Below are 26562 nucleotides of genomic sequence, written 5' to 3'. Positions count from 1 at the left end.
TAATAGATTTGAACATCCCTAACACACAAGAAGACTGATTAAACTGAAAACTTTAGCAATGATTCCTTTAAAAGGTGGCAGGGTCCTTTCTGCTAGAACATGATATGCACATTTTTGGGGGAAAAAATAAAAATCTAGAGTTCTACAAAAATCACAACTGAAAATAAAATGGCTCCTGGGACAAAAAGATAGTTAAGAAAGACTACTCAAAATCAGTGTAACTGTGCAACCAAAGCCCTAACTAAAACTACCACAATTAAATGTTCACTTGTATTTATACCTAGTGTTATGGTTTTCAATGTTTTCAGGTCTAAAACTCCAAATCTCGTGCACTACTGGTGTGATTCTGTACCATGTACAGCCAGAGGAATGACAAGTTGTGCTCCATTTGTGTACAATGTGCCAAAATGCATTCTACTGTCATGTATAACTAATTAGAATAATTTTTTTTAAAGAGTATAACATAGACTAAGAGTGCTTGCCTAGGATGAGAGAGCCCCTTGGTTCAATTCCCAGTTACTTACATACAAACACACACACACACAAAAGAAGTATAATATAGGATATAGACTTCTTTAATCAAACAACAAACAAAAAAGCTCATAATTCAAAGGGAAATATCTTCATAGCTTCTTTGTTTGCATCCACAGTTTCAGCAGACAGTTCAACACTGTACAAAGCAGTATCACTCTTGAAGTCACCCACTTTCACTAAAAAAAGGACACTTCTGCAGGATTTTCAGTGTTTTCCTTAACATCTTCCTATACTGTTAAAACTTTCTCTTGAATTTCTCTTAATTGCTTCAAAATGTTAATATGCTGGGAAAGATTACGTATGAACTAATGCTACTTCCTTATTATACTGGCATCTGGGATGACCAATCACAAATTTATAGAAACAAGAATGGTAGCAAACAAGACTATATTAAACAATGGGATTTGGTATTTCCTAGAAGATCCTCTTGATCTGATATTCCAAGTCTGCAACAATTTAATCCAATCTTATCTCTTAGAACTTCCCAATTTCTATGTTCCAGTTAGTTTGAACAATATCCTGTTTCAATAAAACACAAATGGAACTTATCCTGTCTAGTAACCTTTCTCTTTGTCTGAAATGTTTTCCTCTTAATCTACCCTCACTTTATGTCAATTTTTAAAGGGGGAGGGGCAATACTGGAGATTGATGAAAAGGGTGCTCTACCACGGAACTTCCTCCCCAACCCCATTTTAAAAAATTTTTTAAATTAATATATTTATTTGCAGTACTGGGGATCAAACTTAAGAGATATTTTACCATGGAGCTATATCCCCAGCTATTTTTAAAATTTTTTAGACAGGGTCTTAGGTAAGTTGCCCAGACTATCCTTGAACTTTTTATCCTGCTTTAGCCTTCTGAGTTACGGATTCCAGGCATGCACTATTGCACCTGGCCCAATACTACTTATTTCAAAGATAGATTCTGACTTTCCTTGGGGTACTTTTAGTTTTTTATGTTTTGTTTTTTCAAATAAAAAATTTGTCATCTTCCCACGTCAGTTGGTCCAGTTAAAGACAACCTCAGCTCCTCCCCACCTGACTGCAGTATGGGGACTGTGATTGTCAGGTACAGCCCTGACTTGCTCCTGGGCCTCTACTTCCTCTCCTATATCCCCAATACTCTGTCTGTGGACCTGCAGGTGGTGCTGCCAAGAGAATTCTACTGGGTTGAGTTTAGAAACCTGATGAGTTGGTATTATAAAGATTTCAAATACCCTCTGATGCAGAGTACCCTAGTGTGGTTTAACTCCTTCGTGTTTTATGAGCTTTTATTTCAGCTGCCTTTCTTTCCTGTTGCAACATATGCCTTCTTCAAAGGAAATTGCAAGTGGATCTGCATCCCCGAAATCATTTACTCAGTTCACACCCTAACTACTTGTAATTTCAATTCTCTCCATATTTCTATTTGAGGATTTCTCCAAAGTCAGTGGCTTCAAAGGAAAAGGTCCTGAGACTTTCCATGAATGAATAACCCTCACAGGCATCTATGCCCCCTTCTTTCTCATCCCCCTCATACTTCTGATTCTCATGTTTTAGAACCCCTACTATAAGGAGAAAAGAAAGAAAAATGAGGGAACAACCACTGACCAAGTGAAGAGACACTCACAGGGCACTTGCCTTTCTGACCCAATCCAAGTGAAACTGCTCTGGGCAAAAAAAAAAAAAAAAAAAAAAAAAAAAAAAGCGGGGGGCGGGGGTTTAAGTTCTTTATATATTCTGGAGACTAATGCTTTACATGGATGCAAGGTTGGTTCAACATACAGAAATCAATAAACACAATTCACATAAAGGATATGTAAAGAACTCAAATAATTTAACACCAAAAAACAAAACAAAACAAAACAAAAACAAATAACCCAATCAACATGGGGCTAAGGAACTGAACAGATACTTCAAAGAAGAAATACGATTGGTCAAAAAATATATGAAGAAATGTTTGACATCACTAGCAATTAGAGAAATGCAAATTAAAACTACACTGAGATTTCATCTCATGTCAGAATGGCAATTATCAAGAATACAAGTAACAATGTTGGCGAGGATAAGGAGGAAAAGGTACACTCATATATTGCTGGTGGGACTGCAAATTGGTGCAACCACTCTGGAAAGCAGTACAAAGGTTCCTCAGAAAACTTAGATTGGACCCACCACTTGATCCAGTTATTCCACTCCTTGGTTTATACCCAAAGGACTTAAAATCAGCATACCACAGTGACATGGCCACATCAATACTCAGTTCAATTCACAATAGCTAAGCTATGGAACCAACCTAGGTGCCTTTTAACAGTTGAATGGATAAATAAAATATACATATACACAATGGAATATTATTCAGCCATAAAGAAGAATGAAATTAAGGCATTTGCTAGTAAATGGATGGAACTGGAGGCTATCATGTTAAGTGAAATAAGTCAACCCCCCCAAATCAAAGGTCAATGTTCTCTTTGATATGTGGATTTTGACTCACAATAGGCAGAGGGAGGGAGGAGTGGAGATTCACAGATTGGGAGTGGGGAGGGAATGGGGGAAAGTAAGGTGGATGGGAATGGGAAAGACAATAGAATGAATCAGGCATAACTTTCCTATGTTCATATATGAATACATGACCAGTATAACTCCATCATGTACAACCATAAGAATGGGAAGTTACACTCCATGTATGTATGAAAAATACATTCTATTGTCAGGTATAACTAAAAAAAAACAAATTTTAAAAATTGTATTTTTTTGCAGTGCCTTTCATGAATTTGGTACTTCCTTTTAGGTTATAAGTTTTGATTGTCAATGACAGAAATACATTATAATAACCAACAAGTCATTCATCAAGGTAATAAAAGAATATGAAAAGTTAACTCAAATGTTCTACCCACAAAGGGTAAAATATAGCTGGACTGCCAATTATTTCATCCCCAATATTAACAAGATTTTGGATATTTTTTTCTCCACTCTTTCTGGAACAATAAAAATTTTTTATGTCTACTCCTCAAGTCAAGCCCACACTTCACCCCCCAACTCCACATAAGCAACCATAAACATAAACTCATCTTTTTTCTTCATTAATCCTGCAGATTTTCTTATGTGGCACTCAGGGCTTCCTATTTTGTACTGCATTTATATACACATCTTGTCCTCTTCCAGCTCAAGATATTTAAAGGTGAGGTGTTATGGTGTGGATGTGAGATGTCCCCCAAAAGCTCTTGTGTAAGACAATGCAAGAAAGTTCAAAGGAGAAATGATTGGGTTATAAGAATCCTATCCCCTGATGGAATTAACTGAGTAGTACTGAAGGCAGTTAAGAGCGTGGCTGGAGGAGGTAGGTTCCCCAGGGTGTGCCTTTGGGGTATTATGTATCTATGTATTTGTTTTGTTTTCTGGTACCAGGGATTGAACACAGGGGTCCTTAACCACCCAATCACATTTCCAGCCCTTTTAAAAAATATTTCATTTAGAGACAGGGTCTCCCAAAGTTGCTCAGGCCTTGCTAAATTGCTCAGGCTGGCTCTGAACTGACAATTCTATGCCTCAGTCCCCTGAGTCTCTGGGATTACAGGCAAGCAACACCACACCCAGCTGGAGTATATATTTTCTATTTGACAAGTGCACTCTCTTTCTCTCTTTGCTGTCTGATCATCATGTGAGCTGCTTCCCTCTGCCACACTCGTCCACCATGATATTCTGCCTCACCTCAAACCCCGAGGAATGGACTGCGACCTTTGAAACCATGAGGCCCCTAATAAATTTTTCCTCCTCTACAATTGTTCTGGTTAGGTCTTTTAATCATAGCAGCAAAAAAGCAGACTAAAACATGAGGTCTGGGTGGGAGCGGGGCAAGAATGGAGGAAGGAGGAACTGTAGAGAGGGAAAAGAGGGGTGGGAGGGGTGGGGGAGAAGGAAAAAAATAACAGAATGAATCAAAAACTATTACCCTAGGTAAAATGTATGATTACACAAGTGGTATGCCTCTACTTCATGTACAGAGAAACAAGATGTATCCCATTTGTTTACAATAAAATAAATTTTTAAAAAAACATGAGGTCTGCAAATTATTAATATTTGCAATATACATTTCCTCAAATGAGTCAAAGGAATGAAAGAGATATAAATTAATCAATAAAATATTGCTAATTTAAGGAACAAAGAATGAAGGCATTTGAAAGGGAAGATATTAAGTTTTCTAGTAAATGTGTTGTGTCTAGAAATTCATGTAGGTCATAATGTAAAAATGTTCTATTCCAGCAACATTATATTCTAGAAACTCCAGAGCTAGAAACACAGATTTGGGGTTTCTATAATTTTCGGTAGGAAAATTCCTCTCTCTGCTAAATGCTGTCAGCATTCATCAGAAACACTGCAACAGTGACATCTCAGTCAAATGGGATTTGGGACTAAGTTCCAATAACAGGGATGGTCTCTTTATGATGTTGTGGGGCAGTACCTGGCAGGCAAAAAACTGGTATCTCTAAGAGAGATTTAGCTTGATTGTAAGACTGTAAGGAATTAACTCATGCCATTATGGAACTGACAAGTTTTAAGATTAGTAGTTAGCAAACTAGAGACACAGGAGACAAAAGGTGCACTTCTGAGTCTAAGGGCAGAAACAAAACAAACAAAAAAATTATGCCCCAGCTTGAAAGTGGTCTGATGGGCAGAGTTCTAAATTACTCTTTGGGTCCTCAAGAGATTGTATAGAGCTCACCTACATTAGACTGGCAATCTGTCCTACCCAGTATACCAACTCAAAGACTAATCTCATCCAGAAACACCCTCATAGATATCCCCAGAATAATGTCTGGTCAAATGTCCAAGGTCTACTCAAGTTGACACACAAAATTAACCATCCACAGCATATCAATCACAGAGAGCCAAGGAATCATATCACTCTAAGTGTCTAGATCAGTAGCTTTTAATCTAAGTACTTCATGGGAGAACAATCTATCTGTTTTTAATGATAACCAAGACAAAACTTTTGGGGGAATACCTATGTTGGAAGGCTAGACAAAAGAAAATGAGTCAAAGATGACAGTAGGAAAACTAGGAAGTATATTTATAACTAGGAAGTAGATGGTAATTGAATGGGAAATTAGTATTCATTTTACCAGAAAGAAGTTTCTCTAACACGATGGGGTCAAGAGGATAGCAAGAGACTAATTAGAAAGGCAGTTAAGCACAAATTTCTCTTTAAAGAGTAATAACTTTGGGGAAACAGGAACAAATGCAATAAAAAGGATTAGGCTTTAAAAATGGAAAGGAATCTCTTCCCTCCGAACCAGAAAAAAGAGGGAAATCTGAAGTGGAGGAGTTAACATAACTTCAGTTAAAATAAATACATAAGAGAGAGAGTGTGTGTGTGTATACACACACATATAAATATATTATCTATACAGATGAGGTGGTAGAGGTAGGTATGGGGATTTAAGGAAACTCATAAAGTTTTAAAATAATTCACAAAATATTTACCAATATATTCTGTGATAAAAAAGCAGTTACAAGAGTACTATACAAGAAAGCTTCATGCCTATAAGAGATTTAAGGTTTGTGTCATATTACTCAGAAATTAGATGGAACAAAGCACCAAATTTTCAAAAACTGTACTGTAAACATTAAGTATATCAATTACTATTTAGAACAAAGTTGGTTACGTCTTATAGCCAAAATCCATAGAATTTTGCAAAAGCACTTTTTTTTTTTTTTTTTTTTCCCGGTACTGGGGATCAAACCCAGGGCCTTGTGCTTACAAGGCAAGCACTCTACCAACTGAGCTATCTCCCCAGCCCCGCAAAAGCACTTTTATGAAAATAATTTGATCCATTATAAAATCTTTGAAATCTGATCAAAGTAGCTAAATTCATAGCTATTAAACTAAAAGTCTAATTTAAACTTAAATTACCAAAAGACAGTTTTAAGTATTGTTTCTTCTTGTGTTGGTCACAAAATATGTGAACTAAAGTATTTAGATTATTAGTAACAAAACAAAAGGAAACAGGAAGTAAGCTTGCTGAGTGAGAAGAAAAATACCCTTTTGAATTTTTACCACAAAGCATATTTCTGACAGGAAATGAACATTTAAGTACATAAAGTAATTATAAAAAATAGGCATTGTAATATTACTTCCCGACAAAAAAAGTATGAACTTCAGGGAAAAGTTTGTACGTGGAAAGGATAAATAATGTGTAAAAAATTAATAGTTCTGTGACAATGAATTGTTACAGACTTCCTGAATCAGTTCTATTATTAATGTTCCTTTACCTCTCGCTTTTGATCTATATCAAACCCAACTTTTCTTCTTATATACAAAATGAAATCTTAATATTAATAAAAGGGCTTAGAACTTCTCTTTAACATAAACATCCTTTCTGTAGTATTTAACAGGTATATACCAAACATCTGATTGAATGACTCTAATATTTGTGTTTATAACCTGAGAGCAACCTTTATGAAATGGATGTTTATAAGTTCCTTTGTAGATATTTAACCACCAAACCTGCCTCCTTGAATTTTCTTCTCCATTATCCTTGTCCTGCTTTTTTTAGGACACTGAATTTTTAACTCACAGGGAAAAATAATACAAATAGAATTTGCTTTATTTTTAAGCTTTACTATAAAATGTATTTTAACTTTCAGCACCTGCTACCACTTGTCTTAATTAAAATCTAGCACAAGACAGGTGAGCAGTGGCACAGCCTGTAATCCTGACTACTCTGGAGGCTCAGACAGGAGGATCAAAAGTTCAAGGCCAGCCTCAGCAACTTAATGAGCCTCTGTTAAAATGAAAAAGGGTTGGAGATGTAGCTCAGTGGTTGAGTGCCCATAGGTTCAATCCCTAGTACCAGGCTCCTTCTGCCCCCAGAATATATACAACACAAAAGATTATTTAATGTAGAATAAATATACTTAATATATTGAAAATTTTAGTATCCCAGTATTTCATTCTGTCTTATAAGAACATAGTGACTTTCAGGTATTCTGCTCCCTGAATTGGTTTGAAAACTTACATCCAAAATACAGAACAAAACAAATATTCGCTTCTTCTTTTAAATGGCAACTTTCCAAAATTTAATTATTAAACTCAAAAAGGACCTCAGAAATCATCTGGTCTAACCAACTGTTTCATAAAAAAAGAAACTCAGATCCAGAAAGTGACTTTCATTCAATTAATATGCTCTTCTTTAGGCAAAAAGTCTGCATAACTTCTAGATTCTGAATACTGTAGTCTTCCCTTATTAAAACACACTGATGACCTCTCTTAGAATGTAGTGCTCATATATAATTATTAGATAGGTTTTTAACAGAACTGAGAGTAATGAAATGATTAACAACTGTATAACTCTTCAGTCATGCAGCAGAGAGACTCCTTTAAGACTGGGCAGGTAGCCCAAACTACTTTAATTCAGATAGTGTGCTATTAGTATAGCTGTTGATATACCACACTGATTAGCTGACCAAGTCATGTTATTTTTGCCTACTTGGCTTTGACCTACATCTCTCATAACCCATTTGCTTACCACTTCAATCCTTTCCCCATACTTTAAAATCTAAGAACATGTTCCTGCTAAAACCAATCCTGCACAGAAGCCTAGTTAATAAATTTCTAGAGTTTGAGCAACTAGCAGTTCTGTGACAACCATGTGACCTGATTACCCAATAGTGTTGGGGAACATCTTATCTTTCAGAAACTACCTACCTTCATTATTCCTGTAAAATACTTTCTGAAGGCACCCAAATAAGGATGATATTGTGACAAATATTAAAAATGAACAGGAAAAGATGCATGCAGGGAAATGTACATGGGTGTCACACTCCTGCCACCAACAAAGGAAAGGGTGGAGAACATATGTGTTGAACTGGAAGTGACTAGTCTAAATTCAAGAGGGCAGCAGGGAAAGGAAGTTGAGTTTTGCAATAAAAGCATTAGTAATCTGGTAGACGTTTAGGACTAAAATGAAACTATTCCCAGGGTACTCTATTTTCATACTTTATTATTAGTCTTTCCACATTCCCAATTTCATAGGTTCCTGAGGCATGAGGACACTTAAGTCATCTTGTCAAGAGGTCTCAAACTCCAGACCAAGGAAGTAGCAGATTGGTTGCATCAGAATCACTCAGAGAAGCATCTTTAAAACCAGATATTTAGGGCTGGGGATATAGCTCAGTTGGTACAGTGCTTGCCTTGCATGCACAAGGTCCTGGGTTCAATTCCCAGCACCACAAAAAAGCAAAACAAATAAAAATAGATATTTCCCTACATTCTTTCCCAACCCCCACAAGAATCTACAAGGATCAGAAGTGAGTAGGCCTAAAACTCTGCAGGACTCTGAAGAAGTTGACTCTTTGAATATCTCCTGTAACAAGGAACTTACTACTTCCAAAACAACATGAATACCAGACCTTTGCTTTTTACAAATAGTTCTGTTGCCTTTTTATTAACTTCTAACCTGTTATAATGGAAATTCTCAAACACACACATTAATATAATAAACATCCATGTACCTATCATTTGCTTCAACAATTATTAACACATGACCAATCTTGTTTCATCTATAAACTCAACCTAAATACCAACATCTCATTTCAATTTATTAAAGCTACAAGTAACATTACCTTTGTGAGTTCTTCAAACTATATATTTCTAAAATATCAGTGCTCATTTAACTAACTGCAATACCAGTATAATACCAAAATATTAACAATAATTCCTTAACTTCTTTACATCTCAGTTTCCTTAACTATAAAATTGGGAAGGATTAATCTGGTTTATAGAATTCTTGTGAATTTTCTACTGACTCAGTAACTATTGGAAAAAAAAGGCAGGGGAAGTTCAGTTTGAACATGTGTAACACATAAAAAGCATGTAAGTTTTTGGATCAGAGTCCCAGTGCTGGATCTTTGAGCAGTAAAAAACCTGCCTACCCAGAAACCTCAATTTGTTTAAAATGATAACTATATCTTAACAAGAGGGAAGAAGTATATGTTGTAGATAGGTGTCTGGTGTTCTATTTCACATAGGGGTGAACACAGATAACAATAATCTACTGTACACTTCAAAAAACAAGAAGAAAGCATTTTCAATGTTTTCACCTGAAATAAGTGATAAATGAGATAAAGATGTTTAATCTGATTTAAACATTACAGTGTATACAGTATCAAAACATCACATGGCACTCCATAAATATATACAATGCTTATTTTTCACGAATCAGTTAAAAATTTAATAATAAAAAAAGGGGAAGATAACTGGAGTATATTTGGAATGGTAATCTCTGTTCACCTGGGATAATTTGTTTTCTTTAGTAGGTAAATGACATTTTAAGGTTAAAAATTAAAATATATAGACAATGAAATAAACTAAAGCCATTTAGAATCATTTCTATTACCTTTAAGCTAATCTATTGTGGCTATAATGCATACATTATAGAATTGGAATGCACACATACAGAAGTGAGATATAAGGAACAGGATAGTTTCAAAATGACCTGGATGCCCATTCTGGATTGTCTGGATAATGAGGGAGACAGTCTGTCTTCTATGAATGGGAGGGTTGAGCCTATGCTCAACTCCCTACACCATCAAAGGCTTCCTTTTCTTTGATATCAAGGCTGCAACTTTCCAGAACCCAAATGTCTCCGAGTTCGAGGCAGCTGCCCTTCCCAAACCAGTGTGAATAACTGACATCTCAATCTCAAGACTAGACAAACTGTACAAAATTTATTCTTCCTTCCCTAGATGTCTGTTGACTCCCCAAACCAAAATAGTAGGTAAGATGCTGATTTAATTAGGGAAGTGATATGATTCACACTAAAGTGAGAATGAGACTTATAAAGTAAGAATGAGATTCAAACATTCCCAGGACCCACTTACATTATTTTGAGGTTATCATCTCAAAAAATAAATAAATAAATAAAGGGCTGGGGATGTAGCTTAGTGGTAGCGTGTTCCTGGGTTCAATTCCCAATACTGAGAGTGAGAGTGAGAGAGAGAAAGAGAGAGAAGGGGAGAAAGAAGGAATCATTAATAAGAAAACAAAGAGACAAAAAAGATCTTAAGTGCCTCTTGTTGACAGTCAAATCCCTGATTAGGTTTTTATTTATAATCTTAGAAAAGATAATATTAAAAGTAAAAAATTTTCCAACTGGCCTCTTCACATTTAATTCTTTGCCACACAACTGAAGAATTAAAAGAATCCTTGGAAGCAAATAAAAACAAAATTCAAAATTCAGAATATTTCTTTTTTGCCAATAAATTATGCACATAATTATTAACTCTATGTTTCACTGCTAAATTTGAGAAGTTAGTAAGAAAAGACTATACCTGAAATATTTGGCCCTGGACTTTTGTAAGCTGAGTTGTTCGAATATTTAAAGATTGGCTTCTTATTACAGTTGCCCCAGAAAGGGAATTTCCATTCACCTTTCTTTCAAGGTGACAACTTGCTGGTGAGCGTTCTTCAAGAAGAACAGCATCCCAAGGATCCTTTGCTAGCAAACTTGGAACATTTCTCTCTTCTTCATGGTCTAGTACTTCCACATTGTCCACTTTTGGCTTCCTTAGAGGATCAAGGTCTAACCAGTCAAATTTACTGATATCCTCAGACTTTGGAGATACCTGTAGATTCGTTTTTGAATTTGTTATTTCCAAATCAGTCCTTGCTTTCCCATTTTTTAAAAATTCTGATGTACTAGCTATTTTGTCAAATAGTTTTGCCATGTCAGGACTGACTACTGGACGATAAATTGGTAAAGTTGCTTGTGGATGAAAGGGTGTGGCAGGTGTCAAAGGATATGGAAAATATGGAGACTGTCCCGGAAGCCTTAAATATATAGGTTCTGAAGATGGAAAAGTAGGCATTCTTGGGTTGAAGCCATTCTGGAATGCAGTCGGTTTACTGTAAGTTGAAGGATAAATAGAAGGTAAAGTATAAGTGGAAGGCCCAGATAATCCAGGGGGCCACTGTCCTCTCTGAATAGTAGGTCTAAGATAGAGCTGAGTTGAAAATGAAGGGCTCAGAACAGGAGTAACTGGCAATACAGGTGTTCTAGTTTCAAAACTGTCATCCAACAATAGTTTTTCAAGTTCAGCTTGGGTGAGCTTTTCTACATCAATATCAACGGCTCTTTTTTGGGAATCTGATTCAGGAAACACCATGAGATCATAATCCTGTTTATTAAAAACTTGTGCTTTTTGCCTGGTACTGTTTGACAACTCAAAGTCTCTCTGCTTGTCTGTCACTTGTCTGTCCTTTTGCAGTTTTGCTAAAGCTTCTGCTTCCATCTGTAATGCTTCTTGTTTGTCCACATCTTTTGTTCTTGTTGGTTCCAGGTGTGAAGAACATTGTTTGAATCCATTGTTGCTGGATATCTGAGCCATGTCCACTAAAAAGACCAAACTTTCTCCTAATCTACTTTTTTCTTGTCGCTTCCAAAATAGCAAGACCTATACATAAAAATAAACAACACTCAATTAGATTTTCTAAACACAAATTTTATTTTGTTTGAAACCTCCCACCATATGATTTAAAATATGAAGCCACTTACAAAAATACACTGCCAATTAAATAAAATAAAATGAACAACTGAGTGAAATCCGGATGAAAGAATCCTTAATACCTGATACACTATTGGGTAAGATGTTTAGACACATGACTTTATTCCATTTGCTGATCTAACAGGAAGGCTGCCACAATAAACAAACTTAAAAAGCTTTCATTTCAGCTGTCATAATGATTGCCATTAACCAGTGGCACTCTTGGCAGAATTCTTGGCATGAAATGACTCAAGTGCTAGTCACATATTTTCAAGAGTTCAGATAGGGTTTACTGTTACGCAAATAGCAAGTCTAAAATGGGTGAATTCTTTTGCTATTAAAATTTCAAAAGCCAATTAGATACCTACCTAGTCAGTAAAATAAGGAACAATTATTTAATCAAAATATGTGAAAAAAACTGATTAAGAGTTTACACTATTACTATGCTTACTAAAAATGTACAATGTAACATAGCTTAGAATAATAAGTGTTAAGGCTATAAGAACCTGTAAAATTCTACTCAAAGGTTATATTAGGACTAAATTTGTCATATAGATTTGATCACACTTCTATTCTGTTTATCTAAAGTTAAGCCAAGTTATAATACCAAAATTTCTCCTTTAAAAATCCTTAAGCCAGGCACAGTGGTACATGCTTGTAATCCCAGCAACCAGGGACACTGAGGCAGGAGGATCACAAGTTCAAGGTCAGTCTCAGCAACTTAGTGAGGCCATAAATAACTTAGTGAGACCCTGTTTCGAAATGTAAAATAAGAAGAACTGGGCTGAAGCTCAGTGGTTAAGAGCCCCTGGGTTCAATTCCTGGTAGAAATAAATAAATAAATAATCATTAAGTATTTTTATTCATGAAAAGACTAGATATTAGTTTATTTTTAAGTCTTCTCATAAATCAATTAATAAAAATCTATACTTTTCTGTTTGAAACAAACAATTCACACAAAGATTACCCTGTTAAGCAATATGGTCAATTAAAAAGTTAATTACTGAATGGACACGGTGCCCACCTCTAATTGGAGCAACTTTAGAAGCTGAGACAGGAGGATAACAAGTTCAAGGACAGCCTCAGCAACTTGGTGAGGCACTATCTCAAAATAAAAAATAAAAAGGGCTGGGGGATAGAGCTCGGTGGTAGAGTACTTGCCTAGCATATGTGAAGGTCTGGGTTCAACCCCCAGTACTGGGATTAAAAAAAAAAAAAAAAAAAAAGAGGTTATCATTATCATATAGATTAAATGAAATAATGCAACTAAAATGCTTATATTGACCCTGAGCATAAGCACTAAATAAATGCTATTATTATTAACAAATCTAGTTTGCAATATATCTACCCTGGATACCTAAAAAGCAAGAAAGTCCCTGTTTATGCCCCATGTTTTTTCCTCCTAGCAAATATAAGTGTTTTTCTATAATACATATTCAAGAAGAGTCTGATGAAAGGAGACAGAAAAATAAAATAAAATAAAATAAATTCAAATTAATATAATAAAAAGAAAATCCTAGGTGCTGAGGTAATAACAAACAGGAAAAAAAAAAAGGTTGCTCGATGGGCTGGGATTGTAGCTCAGTGGTAGAGCACTTGTCTAGCATGTGTAAGGCACTGGGTTCAACCCTAGGCACCACATAAAAATAAATAAAATAAACATATTGTGTCCATTTACAACTAAAAGTATTCTACAAAATGTTAGTGATGAGGGCATAAAGAAAGAGGTATTCAAGGAATATCCTTGTAATGTCCTTGGACTATTTGTAATTCTTCATAAAGTGCTGAAAAGCTATTCCAATTTTTTCCCTTCTGCGGCACACTGCAAAACAAGGACATGATGTGTACTTGAAATTTGTATGCCTCATTATATGTAAATTTAGGTCAAGAGGAAAAAAAAAAAAAAAAAAGACGAGGCACAGAGGCACACTCCTATAATCCCAGCAACTCAGGAGGCCCTAAGCAACTTAGCAAAACCCTGTCTCAAAATTAAAAATAAAAAGGGCTGGGGATGTAGATCAGTGGTAAAGCATCCCTGGGTTCAATCCCCAGTACCAAAAACAACAATAACAAACAAACAAAAAAATACAAACACTGAACTCTTGTTAATTCTGCACAAAGTACTGATGCGTGCAATTTACTTTGAAGTGCATAAAAAATATGAATTGATGGATAGAGGGATGACAGATGGACAAATATGTGATAAGTATAGGAAAAAATTAATAGATGTTAAGTATGTGGGTATTTTGCTTTACAATTCATTCAACTCAGCTGCTGTGACTGAAAATGTTCACAATAAAACGTTCAGTGGGGGAAAATGGGCACAAATTCACCCCACTTAAAAACACATATTCCTTTGCAACATGATTTTTTTGCCCCACCAGTAAAGACATTTATTTTTCTACTCTCTTGATCTAAGCAGGTCTTGTGACTTGCTTTGACCAATAAAATGCAGGAAAAATGACACTGTAGGAGTTTCAAAACTAGGTCATAGGAGACCCTACTGAGTTCTTCCTCTCTTGAACTGAAACTATTGCCATCTGAATTAATACTCACTGAGAATGAAAGAGAAGTAGGAGAGAAAAGGAAGCTTGATCAACAGCCAGAAACAACCACTAGACATGTGATAAAGTCCCCATATTAGACCATCTATCCACACTCCAGATGACACCAGCCTCATGACTGACCCAAAACAAGTCCAGCAGAGGAAACCACCCAGATAGCTAATCCATACCAGCATTTTGGAATGGTTAGTTACAAAGCAGTAACTGATAAAAACTAAATGAATAAGAAAAGGTTTATTTTATTTTTTTTCTGAAGTGCTAGGAATAGAACTCAGAACCTCAAGCATTTCAGGCAAGTGCTTTAGCACTAAGTCACAACCCAGGCCCTCATTCATTTTAATTAATAATACTGAAATCACTTAACTAATAGTGCGTTTATGTCTTAACTTCTGCTACTGCTGCCACCACTACCACTTTCCTTCACTAGAACGAATAGTTTTCCTTTCTAAAGCTACCTTCTCCACTTAAAACCTTAACCTCACTATACTTCTTTATCAGTGGTTGTCTCTTGCACTGTTAATTTGTCCTTTACTTGCTTCTGGTCCTCTGTCATAAAAATGCTTAAGTGTCCTCCATATTGGGAAGGGGGAGGGAAATCTTAACATTCTCTTTTTTAGTGGCTTTCATTTTTTCTTCTTTCACTGCCAAACTTCTCAAATGATTGACCTAGAAAACTTCTCAAATGACTGACTCCTTTCTTTAAACCTTCTGCCTTGAAAAACTCTACTTGCCTTTCAGGGTCCAATTAAAATACGAACCTCTTCTCTGAAGTTTTATCAAAGTACTCTTAATGAAATTTATCTGTTTAGCTCAACCAAAAATTTTTTATGACTTTTCTCTTTTTTGCAGTTCTTGGGATGGAACTGAGGCCATGAATATGATAAGGCCACGCTCTATGGGGGGAGCGGGGCATGGGACATAAGCAGAAGCTTTCCTGCTTTCTAGGTATAGATACACTGTAAAACACTTTTTGTTGATTTTTGTCTACTTGACATCCTTGCTTCTGGTAATAGAACCTCTAACTTCTTTTTTAGATATTGTTTATCTTCCTTTTATCCCATTTAGTTGTAGATGGACACAATACCTTTATTTTATTTATTTATTTTTTATTTATTTTTATTTGGTGCTAAGGATGGAAGCCAGTGCCTTACACATGCTAGGCAAGCACTTTACCACTGAGTTACAACCCCAGCTCAGGAGTGGCCCATTTTTAACCCCGACATTCCCATATCCTCAAATGTTTTGGAGGATCCAAATCTGGCTCATCAGTATTAACCATGGGACTTCTGCTGAAACTATCTGGAAAGAAACTTTTTGTTTGAGATTGCTAAACAGATGGGATGTAAATTTGGCACTGTTGTGGCCATCTCTGTCACTACTTGAGGAAATGCCTAAGAATGAATCCAAGCCAGAAGAGAGCAGAGCTAAATAAAATGAAATGAGATGAATTCTGGATAATATTACACTGAGCATTTGGATCCAACCATGCCCTAGGACAATCTTTCATTGTGTAAGCCAATAGTTTGTTTTGTTTGCTTAAGATGGTTTCAAATGAGTTTCTGTCATGATAACTCCGAAAGTTCTGATTAACACACAATCTGTGAACTTGTATGTCTATTCAATAGGCTAAAATAAGCTTAAATGCAAAGACCTACTTGTTCATTTGCCTAGTTCTCCACATTTAAAAGCATTTTGAGCCAGGCATGGTGGTGTATGCCTGCAATCCCAGCTACACAGGAGTCTGAGGCAGGAGGATCACAAATCTGAGGACAGCCAGAGTAAATTAGCAAGACCTAAATAAAATTTTAAAGAAGGGCTGGAATGCAGCCATCATAGAACACTTGTCTAACATGCTTAAAGGCCCTGAGTTCAATCCCCGGCACGATACATTCACATTCACACACACACATACACACACACACACACACACAGGCATTTTGCTTAATAAATATGGAACTAAGTCAGATGTGGTGGCACATGCCTGTAATCCCAGATAATGGGGTCACTGTAGGAAGAGGATCTCAAGTTCAAGGCCAGCCTGAGCAACTTAACAAAATCCTGCCTCAAAATAAAAAAGAGTGGGGGAGGTAGCTCAGTTATAGAGTGCTTGCCTAGCATAGTGTGGCCGAGGGTTTGATTCTTAGTACTAAGGAAAGAAGGAAGGAAGGAAGCATAAACTTAAATTACTGAATGTATGTTTTAACATAAGGGAATGCAAACTTTTGGACAGTATTGAGGAAAGCATTTCAGAAGGCATAACGTATGAATACATGACATGAGCAATGAGTGGAATGTTACTGACCACCATATTTTCCTATTCTTTTCTTTCCCTCTCTCTCTTTTTTTCTCCCCCAGTTTTTCGGGAATGAACCAGGGCTTCACAAATGTTAAATAAGTGCTCTACCCTGAGTCACACCCCCAACCCAACACTGCCTATTTTTCATATAATCATGGATTAAAACAAAATAGCATTTTATAAAAGGTGAAGGTACCTAACTGTAATTCACCTTTTATAAGTATAAGGCCAGGGCTGGAATTGTGGCTCAGAGGTAGAGCACCTGCCTAGCATGTGTGAAGCACTGAGTTCAATTCTCAGCACCACATATAAATAAATGAATAAAATGAAGTTCTATCAACAGCTAAAAATTGTTTTTAAAGTATAATGCCAATTTTGTTATTTATGTCTTCTCATGCTTACCATAACTGGTAATGAATGACAAAGGAGGAACACTTCAAATGAATGTTAACTCATTTACTGACAAAGGTATAAAATTAATAGTTTGAAATATATTTTAACTGTGAATGTGTTGTTTTCACATCACCAAATTTATTTGCTTGCTCCATCTCTTGTACCAACAGCCAAAGGTAATATATGCTAAATATAGCCAGTAACTGAGAGCTGTTGGCAGCTGAATTACCATATTTTAGTTTTCTAAGGGGTTACCACACATACATATTTAAATGACAATAAAATGACTTAAAAGATTGTTCAAAAGTAACTCTGTGCTTTAACTATTTTTCTGGGGCTGCTACATTGGCATGCTCCATTAATTTTTTTAAATAAAACTCCATTTGATGGCAAACATATAGCAAAAAATAATCTCCCACATGCTAATTCAAAATAAAAGCTTAGATGCTAATGTTCCCCTAATTCGAGATGGGAAAGATAACTAGTGTTTGAACGAGGACTGTATATCATCTGCCAAAATTTTCCCAACATAAAAAACCCAGTGAAAAACACAAGGCTGTAGCTACTTAAAAAATTCTTAAAATTAAAAAGAAATTATTTTAAAGAGGTCAATTAAACTATTCAATTAAACTTCTGGAAATAATTTGCATATCACAAAACAGATCTTGGCTTCTGTGGCAGACATTCATTTACAACTTAAATTTAAATTTCAGGGAAAAAAAATAAAACAGATCAGTCTTGCTACCTATCTAAATGCTTTCTGATTAGAGCTACCTAAGAAAAAGGAGAAACTATTACTTGAGTTCAACAATAGATACTTCTCCTCTAAAATAACAATGAACCTCAAAGTAAATTATGGTACCTATGTGAATGGAATATACCACCACCACTAAAAATAAAATTATGGAGACTGAGTAACTATGGAAAATGTTTGTTAAAATTGTAGTAAATATCTACATATCTTGCCTGACGTGGTGGTACATGCCTATAATCCTGGCAATTTGGGACGCTCAGGCAGGAGAATCACAAGTTTGAGGCAAGGTGGCAATTTAGCAAGACCCTGTCTCAAATAAAAAATAAAAAGGTGGCAGAGCATTCCAGGGTTCAATCTCCAGTACTGCAAAAAAAAAAAAAAGAAAGACACATCTCTAGGTAGAGATAGAAATGCATAGATGCTATATGCTACACATTTCTTTAGTCAACTCCTTTAAAAAAATTTTTTTTGGTAGTTGTACATGGAGAGAATACCTTTATTTTTTTATTTTTATATGGTGCTAAGGATTGAACACAGTGCCTCACAAATGTTAGGCAAGCACTCTGCCATTGAGTTATAGCCCCTGCCCTAATCCTTAAATTAACTAATTTAATTCTCGCAACTTAATTTGTCCTAATTAGTTATACATAATAGAACGCATTTTGACACATCATACATAAATGGAGCATAACTTCTTATTTGTCTGACTGTACATGATGTAGAGTTACACAGGTCATGTAATCATATATGCACATAGGGTAATAATGTCCGATTAATTCTCCTACCATTCCTATCCCTAAGCCCCCTCCCCTTTCTTTACTCCCCTTTATCTAGTAAAAACCTCTATTCTCCATCCCCACTTACAGTCTCACAAATTTTATAAAGTAACTACTATTACTATCCCTAGTTTACAAATGAAGAAACTTGCCAGGCCTCGCCTGTAATCTCAGTGACGGGAGGCTGAGGCAAGAGGATCATAAGTTCGAAGCCAGTCTCATCAACTTAACAAGGTCTAAAGCAACTTAGACCCTGTCTCTAAATAAAATATATTTTCAGTGGGGGAGGAGAGTCAGGGGGTTGGGAATATGGCTCAGTCGTTAAGCACCCCTGGGTTCAATTCCCCATACCAAAAAGAGAAGAAACTTAAGCAAATAACATGTGATCTAACTAAACTTATAGTAGCTAGCAAGTGGTATATTCAGAACTCCAATACAGGCAGTGCCAACACATATTTTTAAGTTATCTCAAATTGGCACATGTCTAAATTAACACAATTTATTCCTTATAAATATCAACTTTCTTCCTCAGTCATAGGATTATTTCTTCCTACATTAGTAAAACATATTATACCTTTTAATTCCATTAGAAGATAGTTAACACTGCTATTTAGTTACAACGTGTACAAGTTATCAGTTAATTATTACCACCAAATGACTAGCAAATTTGTAATTTCACTGAGGACAAGAACTATTATTTTATGCATCCTCTACACTCTAGACTTCTAATTTCTAATGGTTGTTAAATGAATGCATCAATGACTATAGAACAAAAGACACCATTCCTTTTATCAAAGTAAAGTTCAGTTCTGAAACCAAAGTAACAGGTTAAAAGACCTTGTGTATTAGTAATTCAACCTTTACTGAAAAATTACATGGTTAAGAATAAATAAGTATGAGGAGCAAATTACTGAAAACTAGGACGGAGATGGCAATAGAAAACTAAAAACAGAAGGTGCTCCATCTCTGGAAAAACCCAGTACATAAGAAAATAATGTTCTCCTATCTCATGGAAGAAAAAAAATTCATCTAACAAAAATAAATAAGTAAAAACTAAAAGTTCTTTGGTATTAGACACTATACAAAATCATCACAACAAAAAAAGGAAGAGGGCCAAGGTTGTAGCCCACTGGTAGAGCACTTGCCTACCACATGTGAGGCAGTGGGTTCGATCCTCAGCACCACAAAAAATATTTATTAATTTTTTAAAATGTGTCAAGATTCCTGAACATTTTAAAAAATAATAATAAAATAAATGAATAGTGTCCAGACTCTGAGTATGAATTTATTCTGTCTAATAAAAATGGAATGCATGCCACATATAATTTAAAATTTTCTATGGCTACATTAATGAAAACAAATAGATGAGATTAATTTTAATAATATATTAATTTTATTTAATCTAGTATAGTCAAATTATCATTTCAACAGCTAATTAATACAAAAATGAGTGGGATATTTTGTGTTCTTTTAATATTAAGTCTTCAAAATCTGGTGTATATTTTACATTTACTACATCTTTATTGAGACTCATCACATTTTAAGCACTCAAAAGCCAAAATGGTCTAATACAAAAGTTAGCATTTAAAAGTTAAGGATCAGGAACAAACATCACTTTGCAGTAAAGAAAAATTCATCTCCCCAGCAATATTCTTTCCTCTATCCAGCAAAATAATTCAAACACCTATTTTTGCTGTTGTTTGAGAACAAAAATTTCTTTTTACTTAAGCCCCCTGATTCTGGGTTTTTTGTTTGTTTTTTGTTTTCAGTTCTGAGACCAAATCCAGGTCCTCTGAGCACTAGGAAAGTGTTTCTACCACTAAGCTACATCCCCAGCCCTCTTTATGGTTTTTGTACTTTACTTATTTTTTGTGTGTAGTATGGGAGATTGAACCCAAGGGCCTTCTACCACTGAGCTACGTCCCCCACTCTTTTTATTTTTATTTTGAGACAGGGTCTAAATTGCTCAGACTGGCCTTGAATTTGCAATCCTCCTGCTTCAGCCTCCTAAACTGCTGAGATTGCAGGCGTGTGCCACTGCACCTAAGTACATAAACATTTTAACAAATAATTTTTGTATGACGGAAAAAAAAAAAAAATCCACAGAATGTATTCACTTTACAATAAATATTCACTGGATGTATACCATGTACCAGGCAATATTTTAGGTGATAAAAAGTGAAATCAAAATAATTTAATCATAAACATGTTAATTAAAAGCAACAAACCAAGAAAAAACATTTGCTATTCATATTACAGAGAAAGAACTAATCTTCTTAATATATAACAAAGAGCCATTAAATTTTTAAAAAATCAACAATCTTATAGAAAAACAACAGCTTGAATGAATAAATCACAGAAAAGTAAAGATGCTTGTCATCCTCACACTGAGAAAAAAACAAGCTACACTAAACCTGATACCAAATTGATAATAAACACACAGGAAAGGGGGAAAATATTCATTGTACCAAAATTTGTTAGGTACATAAAAAAGAGTAGTTTTAACTTTAAATGAAAGCTAGATGTTATGGTCTGGATGTGAGGTGTCTCCCTAAAAGCCCATGTGTAAGACAATGCAAGAAGGTTCAGAGGAAAAATGACTAGATTGTGAGAATCTTAATTCAATCACTGAATTAATCACCAGTTGGGATTATTTGAGTAGCAATTGAAGGCAGATGGGGTGTGGCTGGAGGAGGTGGTACTGGACATGGCTTTGGGGTATATATTTCCATCTGGCAAGTGGATTCTCTCTCTCTGCATCCTTGATCATCATGTGAGTTGCCTCACTCTGCCACAGTCTTCCACCATGATGTTCTCTTACCTTAAGCCCTGAGGAATGGAGCCAGCTGTCTATGGACTGCAACCTCTTAAACTGTGAGCCCTCAAATAAACTCTTTATCCTCTACAATTGTTGTGGTCAGATCTTTTAGTCACAGCAGGGAAAAAACTGACTAAAACACTAGGGAACATGAGAATTAATGAACTGAGAAGTCATCTTATGAAATTTTTAAAATTACAGCAAAATATAAGTAGAGGATTAATAAAAATTAGAAAATAAATTAGAGATATAGAAAATAAATATACAACAGGCTGGGCACAGTAGCACACACCTATTAATTACAGAGGCTCAGGAGGCTGAGGCAGGAAGATCCTAAGTTCAAAGCTAGTCTCAGCAACTTAGCAAGGCCCTAAGCAACTTCATGAGACCCTGTCTCACAATAAAAAATGAAAAGGGTGGGAATGTGACTCAGTGGTTAAACGCCCCTGGGTTCAATCCCCCCAGTACCAAAAAGAAATAAAATAAATATACAGGGGCTAGGATTGTGGCTCGATGGTAGAGCACTTGCCTAGCATATGTGAGGTACTGGGTTCAAGTCTCAGTACCATATATAAATAAATGAATAAAATAAAGGTCTATCAACATCTAAAAAATTTTTAAAAAGAAAATAAATATACAACAGAAAACTAATAACATATCTTGTGATTCTGACCAAGAAAAAATTAAGACAGCACAATATCAAAAACAGAAAAGGGATATCCAACAGATGTAGCACACATTATAAAGATGAGGATATGTTAAGCAAATAAATTTTAAAATATAGACCAATTCTTAGACAATTAACTACCTAAAACTGTCTCAATGAAAAATATAAAGTTGAATAATAATTTATTTAAAAAAAGAATTAGTGCTAGGCATAGTGGCACATTCCTATAATCCCAGCAGCTTGGGAGGCTAAGGCAGGAGGATTGCAGGTTCCAAGCCAGTCTCAGCAATGCAACTTAGCAGGCTGTAAGCAACCTGTGAGACCCTATCTCAAAATAAAAAATTATATTTAAAAAAGGGCTTGGGTTGTAGCTCAGTGGTAGAACGCTTACCTACCATGTGTGAGGAACTGAGTTAGCACAACATAAATATAAATAAATTATTGGGTCCATTTACAACTAAAAATTTAATAATTTCCCTCAAAAAGCTGGATGACTTCACATAAAGAATAACCAGAACCTTTTACAAATCCCACCAGAAAACAAAAAACAAGAAGGAATATTCTCCATTTTATGAAACTACTATAACTTTGATAAGAAAACTAGACAAAGAAAATTACAAATCAGTCTTACTACGAACACATATTTTAAGTGCTAAAAATAGTTGCAAATCAAACCCAGTTGTGAACACAAAAGGCAATTTATTACATCAATAATTTAAAAATTAAAGTAAAAATGCATATGCTCATCTTAGTAGATATTTTTAGCCAGTTTTGAACTGAAGGAAGTTCCTTACTAGACCAAAGGTATCAATGACAATCATACTATGGCAAAATCTTGGGAGTTTTTCCTTTGTGGCCTTGAACAAAAATCAGGATGCCTATGACCACTTCAGCATTTTTGTTTGTTTGTTCTGAGGTAATGTGGATTGAAAGTACTAAGCCATATTCCAGCCCATTTTATTTCTTGAGATAGGGTCATTCTAAATTGCTGAGGCTGATCCTCCTACCTCGGCATCCTGAGTAGCTGGGATTACAGGTGTGTAGTATATCTGGTCCTACTTACATTCTATAGAACCCTAGACAGCTCAGTATGGCAAGATAAAGAAATAATAGAATCAAATACAAAGAATCAAACTATAGGTTGAGTATCCCTTATCTGAAAGGTTTGAGACAAAAATTGTATTTATTTCCTCCTTAGCATTTAATACCATCCGTGATACATTTACACACACACACACACACACATTTGTCTATTTATCTATTTATTTTGGTACTGGGGATTGAACCCAGGGATGCTTAACCACTGAGCCACATCCCCAGTCCTTTTTATTTTTTATTTTGAGATGGGGGTCTCACTTAGTTGCTTAGGAACTCACTAAGTTGAGGAGTCTGGCTTTGAACTTGGAATCCTCCTGCTTCAGTCTCCCAAGCCTCTGGGGTTCAGGTGTTTGCTACTGCACCCAGCTTATGCATATATTTTTATTGTTGATCTTTTCTCTCTGGACTGTGAAGTTTGTGAAGCTGAGATTTATCTGTTTAATTCACTGCTACATCCCCAGTACCCTAGACCTGAGTACAGTGCAGTGGTGCTTGCCTGTACCCCAGCAACTTGAGAAGCTGAGGAAGGAGGATTCCAAATTTGGGGCACCCAGGGAACTAAGACTCTGCCGCAAAATAAGGATTTAAAACAGGGTTGTGGGTATAGTTCAGGGCTTAAATCCCTAGAACTACCAAAAATAAAAAATAAAAAACCTATCATACACTAAAGAATACATTCAAAATGAGTATGTTATCCTAACAGATACAGCAAGTAAATTTTTAATCCACTCTTGTTGCATTTGTTTCATTTAAAGTGTTTGGAAGCCACCTTTAAAGTGCCAAATAATAAGTTATCAATTTCTTTCTCTAAAAGATCAAAAGACAGACCAAAACAAATACTATTTTGAAGTACTTGTGAAAAATACAGTTCACGTCTGCCTGAGGATCAGTAATAGTGGCCTTGGGTTCAATAGCAATATGGCTAGAGATAAATCTTAAAGCATTATATATGTAGAGCTGAAGAACTTAAGTCATGGAGGCAAGTGAGATTGCCCTGGAAGAATGTAGACAATGAAAAAAGGGACAAGAGGTGATCATGAGAGCCACTAATACTTAAGTAGGAAAAAGAAGGTCGAAGGGAAATAACAGAAAGGTAAAAAGACTGATGTCAGAGTAATAAAATAAAATGTTCTAAGAAGGAAATGGTCAGTTCTATCAAAAATGAAAAAGAGGTGACACAGAATGAGGACAGGAAAAAAATTACTCTAGTTCTAAGAGTTTCTCAGTGTTTTTTTTTTCTTAAGTAATAGCTTTATTAAGATATAATTCACTTATTACAAAATTCACTGTTTTAAAATACACAATCGTTCTTAGTATAGTCATAGAACTATGTAACCATCACTACTTCCAAAATTTCAGAATACGTTCATTTTCCCCAAAAGAAATCTTTTACCCATTAGCAGTTATTCCTCATTTCTCTCCCTGTATAAATGATTTCTGAAGAGTAGTTTTAGAAAAGTGTGGAAAACTGAAGGAAAAACAAGGAATTACATATAACAAGAGCAAATTATTCTTTCACTTCTTTGACAATAAAGGGAACTAAGCTAAATAGGTTAAAAGGCAGTGGTATAAGGTATTTAAAATGGGAAAGGCCTTCAACATCTAGTAGGCTGAAGGGAAGGAAATCAGGAGGCAAAGACTGAAGAGCAGAGAGAGAAGATAAATACCAGCTCAGGTCTTGGAAAAAAGGGGAAAGAATACAATCAGAGGCACGGATGGAAAGGAAGAGATACTTCAGACTGAGGTAATGAAAGTAAGGACATACTAAAATTATCTAAAAATGCAGGTAGAAGAATGTCTACCTAAACTTTGGTAGAGTTTTAATTTTTCATCATTGCATGCTTTACTAATTCAAAACAAAGGTGATAAATGTGTAACAGAATTTTCACTTATAAGGATACACAACATGGTAAGAGATTGTTGCTCTCACACCAACAACAAAAAACAACCTAAATAAGCTTACACTGTAATAATTTTAAGATATCAGAGGGCAGAGGACACACAAAAGTTTTTAAAAACTATTGAATTAAACTTCAGAAAGTGATATCCTTCTTAGAGAGAAAAGCCCACCACTATTCCCCTCTCTAGGACAGCAGCAGAAAGAAGACATGCACTGCAGACAGGGATAAGGGGAAACAAGCCAGACTTTTAACAAGTTTTTTAACATCCACATATAGGCTGGCATGATGGATTATAAATCAAGAGTGATAGAGGAAGCTAAATGTTCTAAAGTCCTGGGTAAAGAATTACAAGGAAGGCTGGGGTTGTAGCTCAGTGGTAGAGCACTCACCTAAAACGTGAGGCACTGGGTTTGAGTCTCAGCACCGCATATAATAAATAAATAAAAATAAAGGTCCATGGACAACTAAAAAAATATATTTAAAAAAAAAAGAAAGAAAATGACTTTATTTAAAAAAAAAAAAAAAAAAAAAAAAAAAAAGAATTACAAGAAGCCCCTGTATCCACCCAAATCTCCCACAGGTTTTCACAATGTTACACAGGTAGTACATTAAAAGCTGCAGATAGGGCAAGAACTGAAAGAGATCTCCCTTATAGTATGGATGTTCAGGTGAACAGAAAGAAATTTATTTGATGTACAAAATTTCAGTTATCAAAGGCTTGAGAGGAGTCAGGAGGGCTGAGAAAAAGTCTCCACGGCATTCTAGGCCTTCACAGACTGTAAAATAGCTGCCCTCCAGAGGTTAGGGTAAGGACAGCAAGGCAGAGCTCCTAAAACACAGGCAGGAAGCAGAACTAAACAAAGAGAATTTACCAGGGACCCAAAAAGGTGGGCAGCTAGGCTGCAAAACAGAGATCTTTGCAATCATGTCAGGGTTCAGATCCCAAATCCTGCTGAAAAGAAAGTCACGATTCTGCCACAAAGTGGTGTTTTTGTTGTTTGTTTTTGTCATAATTGGATTTGAATACCTCACCCCAAAGTATTTAAACCCAGTGAAGTGAATCAACCTAAGCTACAACAAGCATAAACTTAAGTCAGGACAGTGGTACAAGCCTGTAATTCTAGGTACTCCGGAGGCTGAGAAGGCAGGATTCAAAGTTTGAGGCCAAACCTGGGAAACAGCAAGACCCTTAAAATAAAATTGGCTGTATAACTCACTGGTAGAGCACTTGTCTAGTATGCA

The 26562-nt window shown here is 35.6% G+C and overlaps 1 protein-coding gene and 1 pseudogene across 1 annotated transcript in view; one reads left to right on the top strand and one right to left on the bottom strand.

Moving 5' to 3' along the window:
* Pik3c2a (phosphatidylinositol-4-phosphate 3-kinase catalytic subunit type 2 alpha) overlaps positions 1-26562 on the bottom strand; it is a 123012-nt gene that overhangs the window by 81557 nt on the left and 14893 nt on the right. The window contains 1 exon segment of the mRNA XM_047516643.1: positions 10842-11963. Coding sequence (XP_047372599.1) covers positions 10842-11897 — 1056 coding nt within the window. The 5' untranslated portion in view covers positions 11898-11963.
* Positions 1583-10194, top strand: LOC124958352 (sigma intracellular receptor 2-like; annotated as a pseudogene).

The sequence above is a fragment of the Sciurus carolinensis genome, chromosome 11, assembly GCF_902686445.1.
Source record: "Sciurus carolinensis chromosome 11, mSciCar1.2, whole genome shotgun sequence".
Taxonomy (NCBI): Eukaryota; Metazoa; Chordata; class Mammalia; order Rodentia; family Sciuridae; genus Sciurus; species Sciurus carolinensis.
Note: the sequence above shows the minus strand (reverse complement) of the source record. Positions and strands in the feature narration are given on the sequence as shown.